General features: G+C 42.9%; 1 protein-coding gene across 4 annotated transcripts in view; it reads left to right on the forward strand.

The window, feature by feature from the left end:
• Positions 1-495: 495 nt before the first annotated feature.
• The window catches only part of smarca2 (SWI/SNF related BAF chromatin remodeling complex subunit ATPase 2), a 150417-nt gene continuing 133300 nt past the window's right edge, over positions 496-17612 (forward strand). For 3 of the 4 annotated variants that reach the window (XM_045695464.1, XM_045695466.1, XM_045695467.1), the window contains exons 1-5: positions 1841-1864; positions 2296-2511; positions 2687-2819; positions 11342-11713; positions 17213-17314. In XM_045695464.1, coding sequence (XP_045551420.1) covers positions 2323-2511; positions 2687-2819; positions 11342-11713; positions 17213-17314 — 796 coding nt within the window. In that variant the 5' untranslated portion in view covers positions 1841-1864; positions 2296-2322. Of the gene's footprint in view, positions 613-1840; positions 1865-2295; positions 2512-2686; positions 2820-11341; positions 11714-17212; positions 17315-17612 lie in introns of those variants that run through there. The other variant, XM_045695465.1, reaches the window with a different exon arrangement.

Genomic DNA, 17612 nt, shown 5'->3' on the forward strand with positions numbered 1-17612 from the left:
GCATGTTCACCATTTGCCACATAATCACATTAATTTCCTCTTTAATCAAATATTTGAATGATGGGATATGTAAGTTTACAACAAGAAACAACAACAGAAGGATGTCAAGACTTAAATATAATTATCAGTGGCTTTTGCAATGCTACATGCACACAGCACAGCTCCTTCGGGAAAGTCAAGGAATAGACAAAGCTACACAGCCTTTGTGCATAGCGAATCATGCGGTTAAGGAGGAGCACGTTTTCAATTTAATTTCGGTGTATTTATTTTGCACGTAAATGTTTTGTAACATCGCGTTGGAAACTTTGTCAGGGCGGGCACTGTAATAACGAGTTTTCCACACGCACCAAGACACTTCTTTCTCTCTCTCAGTGATTTCTGAACATTAGTCCCGCCCTAGAACGGAGAAAGTAATAATTGATGTATTCTTTAACCAATCATTTCACAGTGTGGTGGCATTTCGTGTAGTCTAGACAAATCAAAAGAGCCTGAATTGGAGACGTCAGAGAAACAGAGGGGGAGGGACCGTACAGATGGCAGTCATATTTTAAAGCAGCAAATATATATATATATATATATATTAAGACTGAATTCCGTTTAGTCTACCGTAAGGTAAATAGAGTTCAAGTTTACTGTATTTGACAAATAGTTATACCGAATGTTTATGGGCCGTTACGTTGCTAGCTAGCTTGTTATTAGTAGGTTACAGTACATTTGATTTGAAGTTGGTGGCATGCTTTTGCTAGCTAGCTAACTTAGCTAGCTACTGTTAACTACCGTTAGCCATCGTACTTCAATTGGAACTATTCGTTCTGTTGAATTATCCGTTTTTATATCATGAGTTGAGGTAAAAAAAAAAAAACACAGCTTCGTAAATCCTAATAAATGTAATTTTATTCTGCGTGATCACATGTCAACTTTTATTTCCCGTAACTGACGGTTTATTTTGGTTGTTAGCAACGGCCACCATGTTAGAAGTTGAGCAGAGAAACGGTTCCATTCAGGGGGAAGACATGATCCAATCAGCGCTGCACAACATCTGGACACGATTTGATCCATTTTAGCAACAACGCAAATGCTTTGCCATCATTTCATGCATCCGCGTATTAACGTAGACATTTTTTTTTTTTTTTGCGAGATGACTGACAAATGTTAATTAAATAAATAGCTACTTTGCAACAGCGTTGACAGACCTGCAAAAGTTGAGGCCTGCTTTCAGATTACATGTTTGGTCAGGAAATGACAATTCAGTCGACCGTTCTTGTTTTCAGCATGTGATTAAAAACATGCCAAACCGTTATCTTCGCTATTTGCGTTGTCTTGTGTAAAGCCTGTACATTGTTTAGGTGACTTAGACGTATGCGTACTTTGGTTTGCTTCACTAAGCTACTAAGCTACAAAGCTATTTTGGTTGAAATTGACGAAACTATGCGCCATTAATGCTCACACATTCGATAATCCAGTTATGCGGGTAATATGCGTAGCTACAGTAAATGAAATAAAGATATTTATCTTGATATTAATGAAACACTTCGCATATGCAGGTGTTGACAGGTCAGTCAGCTGGGAGGAGGCGTGTTGGGTTAAGTCAGGACATTTCTATGCAAATGTAGACGCTCCGCTGCTCTGCTTCGGCTGTTCCAAACCCTGTGTTTTCCTACCCGTTTTTATCACAGGGACATTCCACGATAACAGAATGATCTATACAAAAACCAATGATTGCAAAGTTAAACAGACTATACAAGTGTATGCACAAGGACTACTTTTAACAATTTCCAGTTCACATTTTCCAAAAACACATTTACTTGAAGAACACTGGTACCTTTGGCTGGGGGCTTGGTCTGAACCCAAACTACTACATGGGGTCAGTTCAGTTCCATGAAACGTTTGCTTTGTTGTGTTACGGTTTGTACCGAACTACTCGTTTCCATAAAATGTTGTTCAACGTTCTTAAACAGACTTTGAGTTACATTTGCTCCGTTTGGAAACAGAATGATGGCACTACTTTTAACAGTGGAAATTGTTAAATGTAATCCTTGTGCATAGAGTTGTATGGTTTGTTTAACAGTGCAATTGTTTGACATACATTTTAAAGTGAAAAAAAATCAGAGTTTCAGCATCATTCTGTTACTGGGGAATTGCCCCACACTGTTTAGTTGTATCATCTAAAAATTCACACTTATTTTATTATAAATACTCATCCTATGACGTGTAGTGACCTATTTTGATGTATAGCCTATCATTTGATGTCTATTCCCAATTACCAATAATGATTAGTGTCTGAAATATCTCAAGCTGACTTACAGAAAGTAAAAAAACAAGATGTCCACCCCTACGGAGCATGCGGGTGGTATGTCCCAGCCCCACCCGGGTCCCTCGCCGTGCCCAGGCCGGTCCCCCGGCCCAGGACCAGGACCCTCCCCTAGCTCCGGACCCCCCAGCGGACCCCACAGCCTACAGGGGCAGGGGGCTGGGGACTACCTTCAGGACACCATGCACCCCATGCACCAGGTAATCCTCAACACTACAACACACCCACAGTGCTGAAGTTGCTGAATGATACAGTATATCAAATATGCTACAGATATCCTATTGAATGACTATATGAAAATTGTATGATATGTGCGTTATGCACTTCACTAAAGGCGAGCCACAGTATCCCAGGTTGATGTGAATGTGTTTCCAGCCGATGGAGGGGGTTGATGAGAAGGGGATGGGAGATGAGACGAACTATGGCCAGATGAAGGGAGTTGGGATGAGGGCGCTACACAGCGGAATGGGCCCTTCACAGAGCCCTCTGGACCAGCACAGCAACCAAGGTAAACACAGCGACAAAACACAGCACAGCAAATACAGTAATGTAGAAAGCTATATACACTGAGTGTACAAAGCATTAGGAACACCTTCCTAATATGGAGTTGCACCCCCTTTTGCCCTCAGAACAGCATCAGTTTGTTCTACAAGGTGTCGAAAGCATTTCATATGGATGCTGGTCCATGTTGGCTCCAATGCTTCCTACAGTTGTCCAGTTTGCTGGATGTCATTTGGGTGGTGGACCATTCTTGATACACAAAGGAAACTGTTGAGAGTGAAAAACCCAGCAGCGTTGCAGTTCTTGACACACTCAAACAGGTGAACATGGCACCTACTACCATAACCCGTTCAAAGGCAGGTAAATCTTTTTTCTTGCCCATTCAACCTCTGAATGGCACACGAACAATCCATGTCTCAAGGCTTAGAAATCCTTTAACCCGTCTCCCCCCTTTCATCTACACTGATTGAAGTGGATTTAACAAGTGACATCAGTAAGGGCTCATAGCTTTCACCTGGATTCGTCTGGTCAGTCTGTTATGGAAAAAGCAGGTGTTCTTAATGTTTTGTACACTCAGTGTACTTATATATATATATATATATATATATAATTTTTAACAATTTGCAAATTTTTTATACCAATAAAAAAATGCATCAATCTGCAATGCTTTAGTTTAGAAAAAAAGCTGTAAAATGTCAGAGGAATACCTGACTCTGATGCGTGTCTTTGGTTTGTCTCTATGACATTCACAAGCTGAGCTATGACTGTCTAAAGTAAAGGAGTCAAAGAAATTTGACTTTCCTTGGGAAGTAATCTTATACAACGTGTGACTTTGTCGTTATCAATTGATCTATTCACTTTCTGTAAAACAGAATATGTATAATATATGTATATGTATATAGGGGTGGTGGTCGGGAGCCCAGTTAGGGGAGGGGTGGTGGTCGGGAGCCCAGTTAGGGGAGGAGGGGTGGTAGTCGGGAGCCCAGTTAGGGGAGGGGTGGTAGTCGGGAGCCCAGTTAGTTGAGGGGTGGTAGTCTTGGAGCCCAGTTAGGGGAGGGGTGGTAGTCTTGGAGCCCAGTTAGGGGAGGGGTGGTAGTCGGTAGCCCAGTTAGGGGAGGGGTGGTAGTCGGGAGCCCAGTTAGTTGAGGGGTGGTAGTCGGGAGCCCAGTTAGTTGAGGGGTGGTAGTCTTGGAGCCCAGTTAGGGGAGGGATGGTAGTCGGTAGCCCAGTTAGGGGAGGGGTGGTAGTCGGGAGCCCAGTTAGTTGAGGGGTGGTAGTCGGGAGCCCAGTTAGTTGAGGGGTGGTAGTCGGGAGCCCAGTTAGTTGAGGGGTGGTAGTCGGGAGCCCAGTTAGTTGAGGGGTGGTAGTCGGGAGCCCAGTTAGTTGAGGGGTGGTATTCGGGAGCCCAGTTAGTTGAGGGGTGGTAGTCGGGAGCCCAGTTAGTTGAGGTGTGGTAGTCGGGAGCCCAGTTAGTTGAGGGGTGGTAGTCGGGAGCCCAGTTAGCTGAGGGGTGGTAGTCGGGAGCCCAGTTAGGGGAGGGGTGGTGGTCGGGAGCCCAGTTAGGGGAGGGGTGGTGGTCGGGAGCCCAGTTAGGGGAGGGGTGGTAGTCGGGAGCCCAGTTAGGGGAGGGGTGGTAGTCGGGAGCCCAGTTAGTTGAGGGGTGGTAGTCGGGGGCCCAGTTAGTTGAGGGGTGGTAGTCGGGAGCCCAGTTAGTTGAGGGGTGGTAGTCGGGAGCCCAGTTAGTTGAGGGGTGGTAGTCGGGAGCCCAGTTAGTTTCGCCCTTTCTTAAACAAGCCCCCCCCCAACAAGACTCCATCTTGTTGCTCCCTTCCTTAGGCAGACACTCAAACAGGAAGTGCCCATGCTTAGTTCTATCCAATGCTGTTCTGACCAGTCGGATTCCGTGCTTCAAGATTGTTTCGATCATGCGGACTGAGAATAACATTTACGTATACACTGACTCGGTGTATAGGAGATGTTGTACCCACTGTGACTATTAAAAGCTTTCCTAACCAAGCTGATCCTCAACACTGGGGCCTCCCCAGCTCTTCAAAAAGTTCTACAGCTCCACTATCGAGAGGATCTTGACCGGTTGCATCGCCACCTGGTATGGCAACTGCTCGACATCTGACCGTAAGGTGCTACAGAGGGTAGTGCGTATGGCCCAGTACATCACTAGGGCCAAACTTCCTGACATCCAGGACCTATATACTAGGCAGTGTCAGAGGAATGCCCAGAAAATGTCAAACTCCAGTCATAGACTTTTCTCTCTGCTACCGCACGGCAAGCGGTACCGGAGCCCCAAGTCTAGGACCAAAAGGCTCCTTAACAGCTTCTATCCCCAAGCCATAAGGCTGCTGAACAATTCATCTAATGTCCACCAGGACTATTTAAATTGACCCCCCCCCTTTGTTTCTACACTGCTGCTACTCGCTGTTTATTATCTATGCACAGTCACTTTGAAATTATCTTGACTAACCTGTACCTCCGCACATTGACTCGTACCCCCTGTATATAGCCTCGTTATTATTTCTTGTTACATTTTGATTTTATTTATTTTTTTACTTTAGTTTATTTTGTAAATATTTTCTTAACTCTATTTCTTGAACTGCATTGTTGGTTAAGGGTTTGTAAGTAAGCATTTCACGGTAAGGTCTACACCTGTTGTATTCGGCGCATTTGACAAATAAAATGTGATTTGATCTAATTATGCCCTTGAAGCTGTTGTTTGGAGGTTATATTGGCACGATTTGACGGCCCTCGATGAATCCTGTGCCAATATATCTGCCAAATACTGGCTTCTTGGGCATTATCACTTAGGTGTGATGAAGGGCCTTCTAAGGTGTATGGAAGACCAGTAACTTTTGCAACCAAATTATTTTACTGTGCCCGGTCTCACACAAACTTATGGTCACACAAGGTGCCACCGGTGGATTCTAAATGAGTAGCCTAACAATTGTTTACATGGCCCTAGTTGCATTTTTCTGTATGAAATCAATGTGTGAACGTAGGGTGACAGTGAGAAATTGACAGTAAGCACAGTGAGCAAAATAACCATGGACAGGAAGTTTACAATGGTTTATTAATAGGCATAAATACATTCTATTTATATGGTTGTAGTCCTCAAAGGTTGAGTTGCATTGAATACAATTAATCAGATTCAATGATTTACCACCCGTAGGCCGGGCTGGCGCTAGTGTACAATATTATAATGTGTGTGTGTGTGTGTGTGTGTGTGTAGTCACAGTCTGCGTTGTGCCGTGAGGTGTTGTTTTATCGGTTTGTTTGTTTTTTAGATTTTACTGCTATCTTGGGTAACTGATGTGGAAGAGACTTCCATGTAGTCATGGCTCTGTGTAGTACTGTGTGCTTCCCAGAGTCTGTTCTGGACTTGGGGACTGTGAAGAGACCTCTGGTGGCGTATCTTGGGTGTCTGAGTGTGTGTTAGCTGTTTGAACAGAGAGTTTGGTGTTTTCAACAACACATCAATACCTCTCAAAGACAAGTAATGATGCAGTCAATCTCTCTACTTTGAGCCAGGAGAGATTGACATGCATGTTATTGATATTAGCCCTCTGTGTACATCTAAGGGTCAGCTGTGCTGCTCTGTTCTGGTCCAACTGTACTTTACCTATGTTTGTCTTTATGTCACTTGACCATATAACTGGGCAGTAGTCCAGGTGTGATGAACCTAAGGCCTATAGGACTTGTTTAATTGATTGTGATGTCAAGAAAGCAGAGCAGCACTTTATTACAGACAGACTTCTCCCTATTTTAGCTACCATTGCATCAATATGTTTTGACAGTTTACAGTCCAGGGTTATTTGCTCTGTTGCCTCATTTACTATCACCAACACATTGATCCACATTCTTACAGTGATGGAAAAAAGTATTTGATCCCCTGCTGATTTTGCACGTTTTCCCACTGACAAAGAAATGATCAGTCTATAATTTTAATGGTAGGTTTATTTGAACAGTGAGTGACAGAATAACAACAAAAAAATCCAGAAAAACGCATGTCAAAAATGTTATAAATTGATTTGCATTTTATTGAGGGAAATAAGTATTTGACCCCTCTGCAAAACATGACTTAGTACTTGGTGGAAAAACCCTTGTTGGCAATCACAGAGGTCAGACGTTTCTTGTAGTTGGCCACCAGGTTTGCACACATCTCAGGAGGGATTTTGTCCCACTCCTCTTTGCAGATCTTCTCCAAGTCATTAAGGTTTCAAGGCTGACGTTTGGCAACTCGAACCTTCAGCTCCCTCCACAGATTTTCTATGGGATTAAGGTCTGGAGACTGGCTAGGCCACTCCAGGATCTTAACCTCTTACATCTAGACGTTCCGCTAGCGGAACACCTGCTCCAATATCCAATGATAGGCGTGGCGCGAATTACAAATTCCTCAAAAATACAAAAACTTCAATTTTTCAAACATATGACTATTTCACAGCATTTTAAAGACAAGACTCTCCTTTATCTAACCACACTGTCCGATTTCAAAAAGGCTTTACAGCGAAAGCAAAACATTAGATTATGTCAGCAGAGTACCAAGCCAGAAATAATCAGACACCCATTTTTCAAGCTAGCATATAATGTCACAAAAACCCAGAAGACAGCTAAATGCAGCACTAACCTTTGATGATCTTCATCAGATGACACACCTAGGACATTATGTTATACAATACATGCATGTTTTGTTCAATCAAGTTCATATTTATATCAAAAAACAGCTTTTTACATTAGCATGTGACGTTCAGAACTAGCATACTAGTATAACTTCCGGGGAATTTGCTAACAATTTACTAAATTACTCACGATAAACGTTCACAAAAAGCATAACAATTATTTTAAGAATTATAGATACAGAACTCCTCTATGCACTCGATATGTCCGATTTTAAAATAGCTTTTTGGTGAAAGCACATTTTGCAATATTCTAAGTACATAGCCCAGCCATCACGGGCTAGCTATTTAGACACCCGGCAAGTTTAGCACTCACCAATAGCAGATTTACTATCATAAAAGTTTGATTACCTTTTGTTGTCTTCGTCAGAATGCACTCCCAGGACTGCTACTTCAATAACAAATGTTGGTTTGGTCCAAAATAATCCATCGTTATATCCGAATAGCGGCGTTTTGTTCGTGCGTCCCAGACACTATCCGAAATGGTAAATCAGGGTTACGAGCATGGCGCAATTCGTGACAAAAAAAATCTAAATATTCCATTACCGTACTTCGAAGCATGTCAACCGCTGTTTAAAATCCATTTTTATGCCATTTTTCTTGTAAAAAAGCGATAATATTCCGACCGGGAATGTCCATTTAGCTAAACAGAGGAAAGAAAACAAAGCTTTCGGTCGACGCGGGCACGAGCCTGAGTCTCTCACAGTACTGTAACCGTTGCCTGAGTCTCACAGTACTGTAACCAGCCACTACCCAAACGCGCTACTTTTTCTCAGCCAGAGCCTGCAAAGCCACGATTCAGGATTTTGCCGCCTTCTGAGAGCCTATGGCAGCCGTAGGAAGTGTCACGGGACCGCTAAGATCCTCACTCTTCAATAAACAGAGACAAGAAGAACGACACCTTGTCAGACAGGCCACTTCCTGCATGAAATCTTCTCAGGTTTTTGCCTGCCATATGAGTTCTGTTATACTCACAGACACCATTCAAACAGTTTTAGAAACTTTAGGGTGTTTTCTATCCAAAGCCAATAATTATATGCATATTCTAGTTACTGGGCAGGAGTAGTAACCAGATTAAATCGGGTACGTTTTTTATCCAGCCATGAAAATACTGCCCCCTAGCCATAACAGGTTAATGTGCTTCTTCTTGAGCCACTCCTTTGTTGCCTTGGCTGTGTGTTTTGGGTCATTGTCATGCTGGAATACCCATCCACGACCCATTTTCAATGCCCTGGCTGAAGGAAGGTGGTTCTCACCCAAGATTTGACGGTACATGGCCCTGTCCATCGTCCCTTTGATGCGGTGAAGTTGTCCTGTCCCCTTAGCAGAAAAACACCCCCAAAGCATAATGTTTCCACCTTCATGTTTGACGGTGGGGATGGTGTTCTTGGGGTCATATGCAGCATTCCTCCTCCTCCAAACACGGCGAGTTTAGTTGATGCCAAAGAGCTCCATTTTGGTCTCATCTGACCACAACACTTTCACCCAGTTGTCCTCTGAATCATTCAGATGCTCATTGGCAAACTTCAGACGGGCATGTATATGTGCTTTCTTGAGCAGGGGGACAGTCCTTCACGGCGTTGTGTGTTACCAATTGTTTTCTTGGTGACTATGGTCCCAGCTGCCATGAGATCATTGACAAGATCCTCCCGTGTAGTTCTGGGCTGATTCCTCACTGTTCTCATGATCATTGCAACTCCACGAGATGAGATCTTGCATGGAGCCCCAGGCCGAGGAAGATTGACAGTTCTTTTGTGTTTCTTCCATTTGCGAATAATCGCACCAACTGTTGTCACCTTCTCACCAAGCAGCTTGGCGATGGTCTTGTAGCCCATTCCAGCCTTGTGTAGGTCTACAATCTTGTCCCTGACATCCTTGGAGAGCTCTTTGGTCTTGGCCATGGTGGAGAGTTTGGAATCTGATTGACTCCCTTTAAGAGTGTGCTCCTAATCTCAGCTCGTTACCTGTATAAAAGACACCTGGGAGCCAGAAATCTTTCTGATTGAGAGGGGGTCAAATACTTATTTCCCTCATTAAAATGCAAATCAATTTATACAATTTTGACATGCGTTTTTCTGGATTTTTTGTTGTTGTTATTCTGTCTCTCACTGTTCAAATAAACCTACCATTCAAATTATGGACTGATCATTTCTTTGTCAGTGGGCAAACGTACAAAATCAGAAGGGGATCAAATACTTTTTCCCTCACTGTATTTACATTTTCCAATATTTAGCTCACATACCTGAGGTCTAATGTTTAAAACACGTATAGCACACATACCTGATGTATAACACACATACCTGATGTATAATCTATAACACACATACCTGATGTATAATCTATAACACACATACCTGATGTATAATCTATAACACACATACCTGATGTATAAAACACATACCTGATGTATAATCTATAACACACATACCTGATGTATAATCTATAACACACATACCTGATGTATAATCTATAACACACATACCTGATGTATTGCACACATACCTGATGTATAACACACATACCTGATGTATAATCTATAGCACACATACCTGATGTATAAAACACATACCTGATGTATAACACACATACCTGATGTATAATCTATAGCACACATACTTGATGTATAACACACATACCTGATGTATAACACACATACCCGATGTATAACACACATACCCGATGTATAACACACATACCCGATGTATAACACACATACCTGATGTATAACACACATACCTGATGTATAATCTATAACACACATACCTGATGTATAATCTATAACACACATACCTGATGTATGATCTACAGTTTAAACACATACCTGATGTATAACACACATACCTGATGTATAACACACATACCTGATGTATAACACACATACCTGATGTATAACACACATACCTGATGTATAACACACATACCTGATGTATAACACACATACCTGATGTATAATCTATAACACACATACCTGATGTATAATCTATAACACACATACCTGATGTATGATCTACAGTTTAAACACATACCTGATGTATAACACACATACCTGATGTATAACACACATACCTGATGTATAACACACATACCTGATGTATAATCTATAGCACACATACCTGATGTATAATCTATAGCACACATACCTGATGTATAACACACATACCTGATGTATAATCTATAGCACACATACCTGATGTATAATCTATAACACACATGCCTGATGTATAATCTATAACACACATGCCTGATGTATAATCTATAACACACATGCCTGATGTATAATCTATAACACACATACCTGATGTATAATCTATAACACACATACCTGATGTATAATCTATAACACACATACCTGATGTATAATCTATAACACACATACCTGATGTATAATCTTTAACACACATGCCTGATGTATAATCTATAACACACATACATGATGTATAATCTATAACACACATACCTGATGTATAATCTATAAAACGCATACCTGATGTATGATCTACAGTTTAAACACATACCTGATGTATAACACACATACCTGATGTATAATCTATAGCACACATACCTGGTGTATAATCTATAAAACACATACCTGATATATAATCTACAGTTTAAAACACATACCTGATGTATAATCTATAACACACATACTTGATGTATAGCACACATACCTGATGTATAATCTATAACACACATACCTGATGTATAATCTATAACACACATAACTGATGTATAATCTATAGCACACATACCTGATGTATAATCTATAGCACACATACTTGATGTATAATCTACAGTATAAAACATACCTGATGTATAATCTATAGCACTGTTGTCTCTCCTGTAGGCTACATGCCCCCACAACCCTCCCCCCTGGGTATCCCAGAGCACGCTTCCAGCCCCCTATCCAGGGGCGGCCCTACGCCCCCCATGCCCCCTCAGATGTCCCCCGTCCCGTCGGGCTCCATGATACCCCAGATGGACCCCCAGTCAACCATGGGTCCCCAGGGGCCTCTTGGTCGTGGCTGCTCCTCCTTCAGCCCTGTCCAATTACAGCAACTCCGGGCCCAGATCCTGGCCTATAAGATCCTGGGGCGGGGCCAACCGCTTCCTGAAAACCTCCAGCTGGCGGTCCAGGGCAAGAGGAGTCTGCCCACCATGCAGCAACAACAGCAGCAGCAGCAGCCGAGCACTGGCAGCCCCTACAGCAGGCCTCCTGGTAGGTGACACTTAGGGACAATCCAAAATGGAGCCCTAGACCCTATGCACTTGTGGAGATCTGAGAGGTTTTAACAGGTGTTAGTAATATAGCAACAGCTCCACCTAGACCTCTTGACAGGCTAGGTGGAAGTTTCACCATATTGCTTAGGCTAATCAAATCCACTCAGATCATCACAAGGGGTCCTACTAATCACCCCAAACAACCCTAAACAACACCAAACAGGTACCCCAAACAGGTACCCAAACAGGTACCTCAAAGTACCCCAAACAGGTACCTCAAAGTACCCCAAACAGGTACCTCAAAAGTACCCCAAACAGGTACCCCAAACAACCCCAAAGCACCCCAAACAGGTACACCAAACAACCCTTATGCACCCCAAACATGTACCTCAAACAGGTACCTCAAAGTACCCCAAACAGGTACCCCAAAAATGTACCCCAAACAACCCCAAAGCACCCCAAACATGTACCTCAAACAGGTACCCCAAACATGTACCCCAAACAAACCCAAAAAGGTAACCCACACATCCCCAAACAGGTACCCCAAAGGGGAAGCCTGGCTTGCAAAATTTTGTGTTTGGTTAGCTACTCCAGGTAGTGGTAGAAAACACTGCCAAGGTACCCCAAACAGGTACCCGAATATACCCCAAACTATTGGTCGTCTTACTATTGGTCTTCAAGAAAGGAACTCAGAATGAAAAGTTAACAAAGATGGTAGTTGGCTAGGCTAGCGGTTAGTAATCTCTGAGGTAAAGTAAGGCTAGCTAGGCTAGCGGTTAGTAATCTCTGAGGTAAAGTATGGCTAGCTAGGCTAGCGGTTAGTAATCTCTGAAGTAAAGTAAGACTAGCTAGGCTAGCGGTTAGTAATCTCTGAAGTAAAGTAAGGCTAGATAGGCTAGCGGTTAGTAATCTCTGAAGTAAAGTAAGACTAGCTAGGCTAGCGGTTAGTAATCTCTGAAGTAAAGTTAGGCTAGCGGTTAGTAATCTCAGAAGTAAAGTAAGACTAGCTAGGCTAGCGGTTAATAATCTCTGAAGTAAAGTAAGGCTAGCTAGGCTAGTGGTTAGTAATCTCTGAAGTAAAGTAAGGCTAGCTAGGCTAGCGGTTAGTAATCTCTGAAGTAAAGTAAGACTAGCTAGGCTAGCAGTTAGTAATCTCTGAAGTAAAGTAAGGCTAGCTAGGCTAGCGGTTAGTAATCTCTGAAGTAAAGTAAGACTAGCTAGGCTAGCGGTTAGTAATCTCTGAGGTAAAGTAAGGCTTGCTAGGCTAGCGGTAAGTAATCTCTGAAGTAAAGTAAGGCTAGCTAGTCTAGCGGTTAGTAATCTCTGAAGTAAAGTAAGGCTAGCTAGTCTAGCGGTTAGTAATCTCTGCAGTAAAGTAAGGCTAGCTAGGCTAGCGGTTAGTAATCTCTGAAGTAAAGTAAGGCTAGCTAGTCTAGCGGTTAGTAATATCTGCAGTAAAGTAAGGCTAGCTAGGCTAGCGGTTAGTAATCTCTGAGGTAAAGTAAGGCTAGCTAGGCTAGCGGTTAGTAATCTCTGAGGTAAAGTAAATCTAGGCGAAAAAGATTATTAGTTGAGTAGCTGAGTGACGTTGGCCAAAATGAAGTGCATTGTACCCGGGTGCAATAATGTTCTGGTCAGATACAAATCTACTACACATTTCCACTCTTTTGCTGACCGCGATGGAGCTTTGTCAGGCATGGCTGCAGGCCATCTGACATCCTGGTTATGGTGTCGATACGACGCCTGAAGTCATTCACCAGCTGCGGTTGACCATGTCCAGTGGTCACTTTGTGGCCAGTGACTACAGTGGGGAAGGTTTAAACCGGGTTCTGTTCCCACCGTCTTTCCACTATGGACGGGATAGCTCCAACCATTCAAGGTATGTTGCTAGCTAGCTAACTTGCTACCACCTGTAGCTAGTCACCACAAAGTAATTTATAACGCTATTTGTTAGCCATTCCCTGAACTAGTTGGTGTTTTTTTTTTAGCTTAGCTACTACTGTAACGGTAACGTTATCCTGTCTTACTGACTGGTTTGTTTCTTTAGCTTTGTGATGCAGTTCCCTTTTTCATTATAATGTTACTGATAAGAACTAGTATATTATTTTCTACTAGGCATCACACTGTGGTGTCATTATAGGCATCACAGTTTTCTGTAGTGCTATTGATTGCATAAAGTTAGTTAAAGTCCAGGAGTTAAAGTCCAGGAGTAGAACACAGCCCTAGTCAGAGCCATAATACAGTATATGTCTCTGGTCCTAGCTGGTCCAGGAGTAGAACACAGCCCTAGTCAGAGCCATAATGCAGTATGTCTCTGGTCCTAGCTGGTCCAGGAGTAGAACACAGCCCTAGTCAGAGCCATAATACAGTATATGTCTCTGGTCCTAGCTGGTCCAGGAGTAGAACACAGCCCTAGTCAGAGCCATAATGCAGTATGTCTCTGGTCCTAGCTGGTCCAGGAGTAGAACACAGCCCTAGTCAGAGCCATAATACAGTATATGTCTCTGGTCCTAGCTGGTCCAGGAGTAGAACACAGCCCTAGTCAGAGCCATAATGCAGTATATGTCTCTGGTCCTAGCTGGTCCAGGAGTAGAACACAGCCCTAGTCAGAGCCATAATGCAGTATATGTCTCTGGTCCTAGCTGGTCCAGGAGTAGAACTCAGCCCTAGTCAGAGCCATAATGCGGTATATGTCTCTGGTCCTAGCTGGTCCAGGAGTAGAACTCAGCCCTAGTCAGAGCCATAATGCAGTATATGTCTCTGATCCTAGCTGGTCCAGGAATTGTAATGACAACAAACTAGCCCAACCATTACATTATTTACATTAAAACATTTTGAATATCAGCTCATGTAGTGACTGACTGACTGTTTTATACCAGCCAACATCACCAATCAGTCTTTCTGTTTCTACCTGCCTGGGAGGGAATAGAAGAAGGGGAGGGATGGTCGAACAGACATGAGGGTAGGACAATCAATCATACTGTCTCAGATTTGATCTGTGTTCTATTTCACACATCTTCTATCTTTGTTCAAGTTCACACCCTTTTCAAAGAGGATACCCAATGTTCCTCTACTCATGCCTCCGCCAATAATGGAGGATGCAAGGAAAGACTAATCTAGTTTTTGTTTTGTTATTCTGTTAACCATCTTTTAGTAGATCCAGAAGCTATGTGGAGTATTTCCAACATGCCAAGGACTGGGTAGAGCAGAGTGTCTGAACAGTTGAAGACCTTCAACTTTAGAACCTGATTGGACCAGCAGGCTGTCAAGAGGCGGGGAGATAGGCAGATCATATACAAAGACCCAGACTTGGTTGACACACCAGACCTCCCAACATCACCCCGGAGGAGGGAGGAGCTGGTGGCTAAACGTTGCAGCCTAACTTAGCAAATAAACTTTAGCTAGCCTAATGATGGCAGTGGAATGTAATCATTGGTGACTGCGTGCAAGAGTGTGCAAAGCTGTCATCAAGGCAAAGGGTGGCTATTTGAATAATCGTTTTTGGTCACTAAATTATTCCATATGTGTTATTTCATAGTTTTGATGTCTTCACTATTATTCTACAATGTAGAACATAGTAAAAATAAAGAAAAACCCTTGAATGAGTAGGTGTTCTAAAAATGTTGACTGGTAGTGTATGTAAAAATGTATGTGGACAGCCCTTCAAATGAGTGGATTCTATTTCAGCCACACCCGTTGCTGACAGGTGTATACAATCGAGCACACAGCCATGCAATCTCCATAGACAAACATTGGCAGTAGAATGGCCTTACTGAAGAGCTCAGTGACTTTCAACGTGGCACCGTCATAGGATGCCACCTTTCCAACAAGTCAGTTCTTCACATTTCTGCTCTGCTAGAGCTGCCCCGGTCAACTGTAAGTGCTGTTATTGGGAAATGGAAACATCTAAGAGCAACAACGGCTTAGCCGTGAAGTGGTAGGCCACATAAACTCACAGAACAGGACCGCCGAGTGCTGAAACACACAGTGCATAAAAATCATCTGTCCTCGGTTGCAACACTCACTACCGAGTTCCAAACTGCCTTTGGAAGCAATGTCAGCACAAGAACTGTTAATCGGGAGCTTCATTAAATTAATTTCCATGGCCGAGCAGCCGCACACAAGCCTAAGATCATAATGTGCAATGCCAAGCGTCAGCTGGAGTGGTGTAAAGCTCACAGCCATTGGACTCTGGAGCAGTGAAAAAGCAATTTCTAGAGTGATGAATCTGTGTTTGGTGGATGTTAGGAGAACGCTACCTGCCCCAATGCATAGTGCCAACTGTAAAGTTTGGTGGAGGAGGAATAATGATCTGGGGCTGTTTTTCATGGTTCAGGTCCCTTAGTTCCAGTGAAGGGAAATCTTAATGCTATAGCATACAGTGACATTCTGGACAATTCTGCGCTTCCAACTTTGTGGCAACAGTTTGCATGACAATGCCCCTGTGCCCAAAGTGTTGTCCATACAGAAATGGTTTGTCGAGATTGGTGTAGAAGAACTTGACTGGCCTGCACAGAGCTCTGACCTCAACCCCATCAAACACCTTTGGGATGAATTGGATGCCGACTGCGAGCCAGGCCTAATCATCAGTGGAATGAGATGTTCGACGATCAGGTGTCCACATACTTTTGGTAATGTAGTGTATTTGTGTGATTAGCTACCAGCTATGAAATAAAGTACTTAAAAAATAGCTCCTGCAGGATTTTTTTGTTGCTATAAATCACAACTCACACGTGCTCATAATTCACTTTTCAGTTCACACAGATCTATTTTTAGGCACATATGTGAGTAAAATGGTCACACTGTCGAGCCCTGAAACTCACTCACAGAGACAGTGAAGGAGCATCATACTCTCCGATTCCGCTGTGTAAAGTAATTAACCAACCACACTGCCCACAGGTTCCTGCCATCGCTCGCTTTTGTGACTGACAGGTGCCTGAAAAGTAACGTAGTTATTTTAAGTGGAAAAAGTTGCCGGCTGAATATTAGTCCGTAATCTGCTGTTGCACTAGTGGAAAACATTGTTTGGGGTAGCTGTTTGGGGTACCTGTTTGGGGTGATTATGAGGATCCATCACACGTGCATAGGGTGTAGGATCCAGGGGACTGGTCGATGATCCAGGGGACTGGTCGATGTTCCAGGGGACTGGTCGATGTTCCAGGGGACTGGTCGATGTTCCAGGGGACTGGTTGATTTTGTATTGGGCCTTGGAATCTATTTACTTGTCATCCATGATCTAACTGTTTTTACAAGTGGTACCAGGTGTTGACATAATGACATTGTCAAACTCTGAGTTGCAAGTTATGTCCATTATTTAACTGTTGTGTTGCAAGTTATGCCCATTATTTAACTGTTGTGTTGCCAGTTATGCCCCTTATTTAACTGTTGTGTTGCCAGTTATGCCCATTATTTAACTGTTGTGTTGCCAGTTATGCTCATTATTTAACTGTGTTGTGTTGCCAGTTATGCTCATTATTTAACTGTGTTGTGTTGTCAGGTATGCCCATGTCCTCTATGTCTGGCCCTCAGTCAGGCCCTGGTCCCACCATCACTATGCCAGGACAAAATCAGACACACGGACCCAAACCCTGGCCTGAAGGTTAGTTTCGCTCTGGATAAGAGCGTCTGCTAAATGACGTAAATGTAAATGTAATCTTAACCCAAACCCTGGTCTGAAGGTTAGTTTGACTCAGTTAATCTTAACCCAAACCTTGGTCTGAAGGTTAGTCTGACTCAGTTAATCTTAACCCAAACCCTGTTCTGAATGTTAGTCTGGCACATCTGACTCAATTCCTCATCAATGGAGCCTTAACAGTTCTAACAGCCAGTTTCTTAATAACAGGTGCATGTTTATCAATAATTGGAAGAAGAAATGTCATAAATTCTTCAAGTGTAGC

Source organism: Salmo salar, chromosome ssa15 (assembly GCF_905237065.1).
Source record: "Salmo salar chromosome ssa15, Ssal_v3.1, whole genome shotgun sequence".
Taxonomy (NCBI): domain Eukaryota; kingdom Metazoa; phylum Chordata; class Actinopteri; order Salmoniformes; family Salmonidae; genus Salmo; species Salmo salar.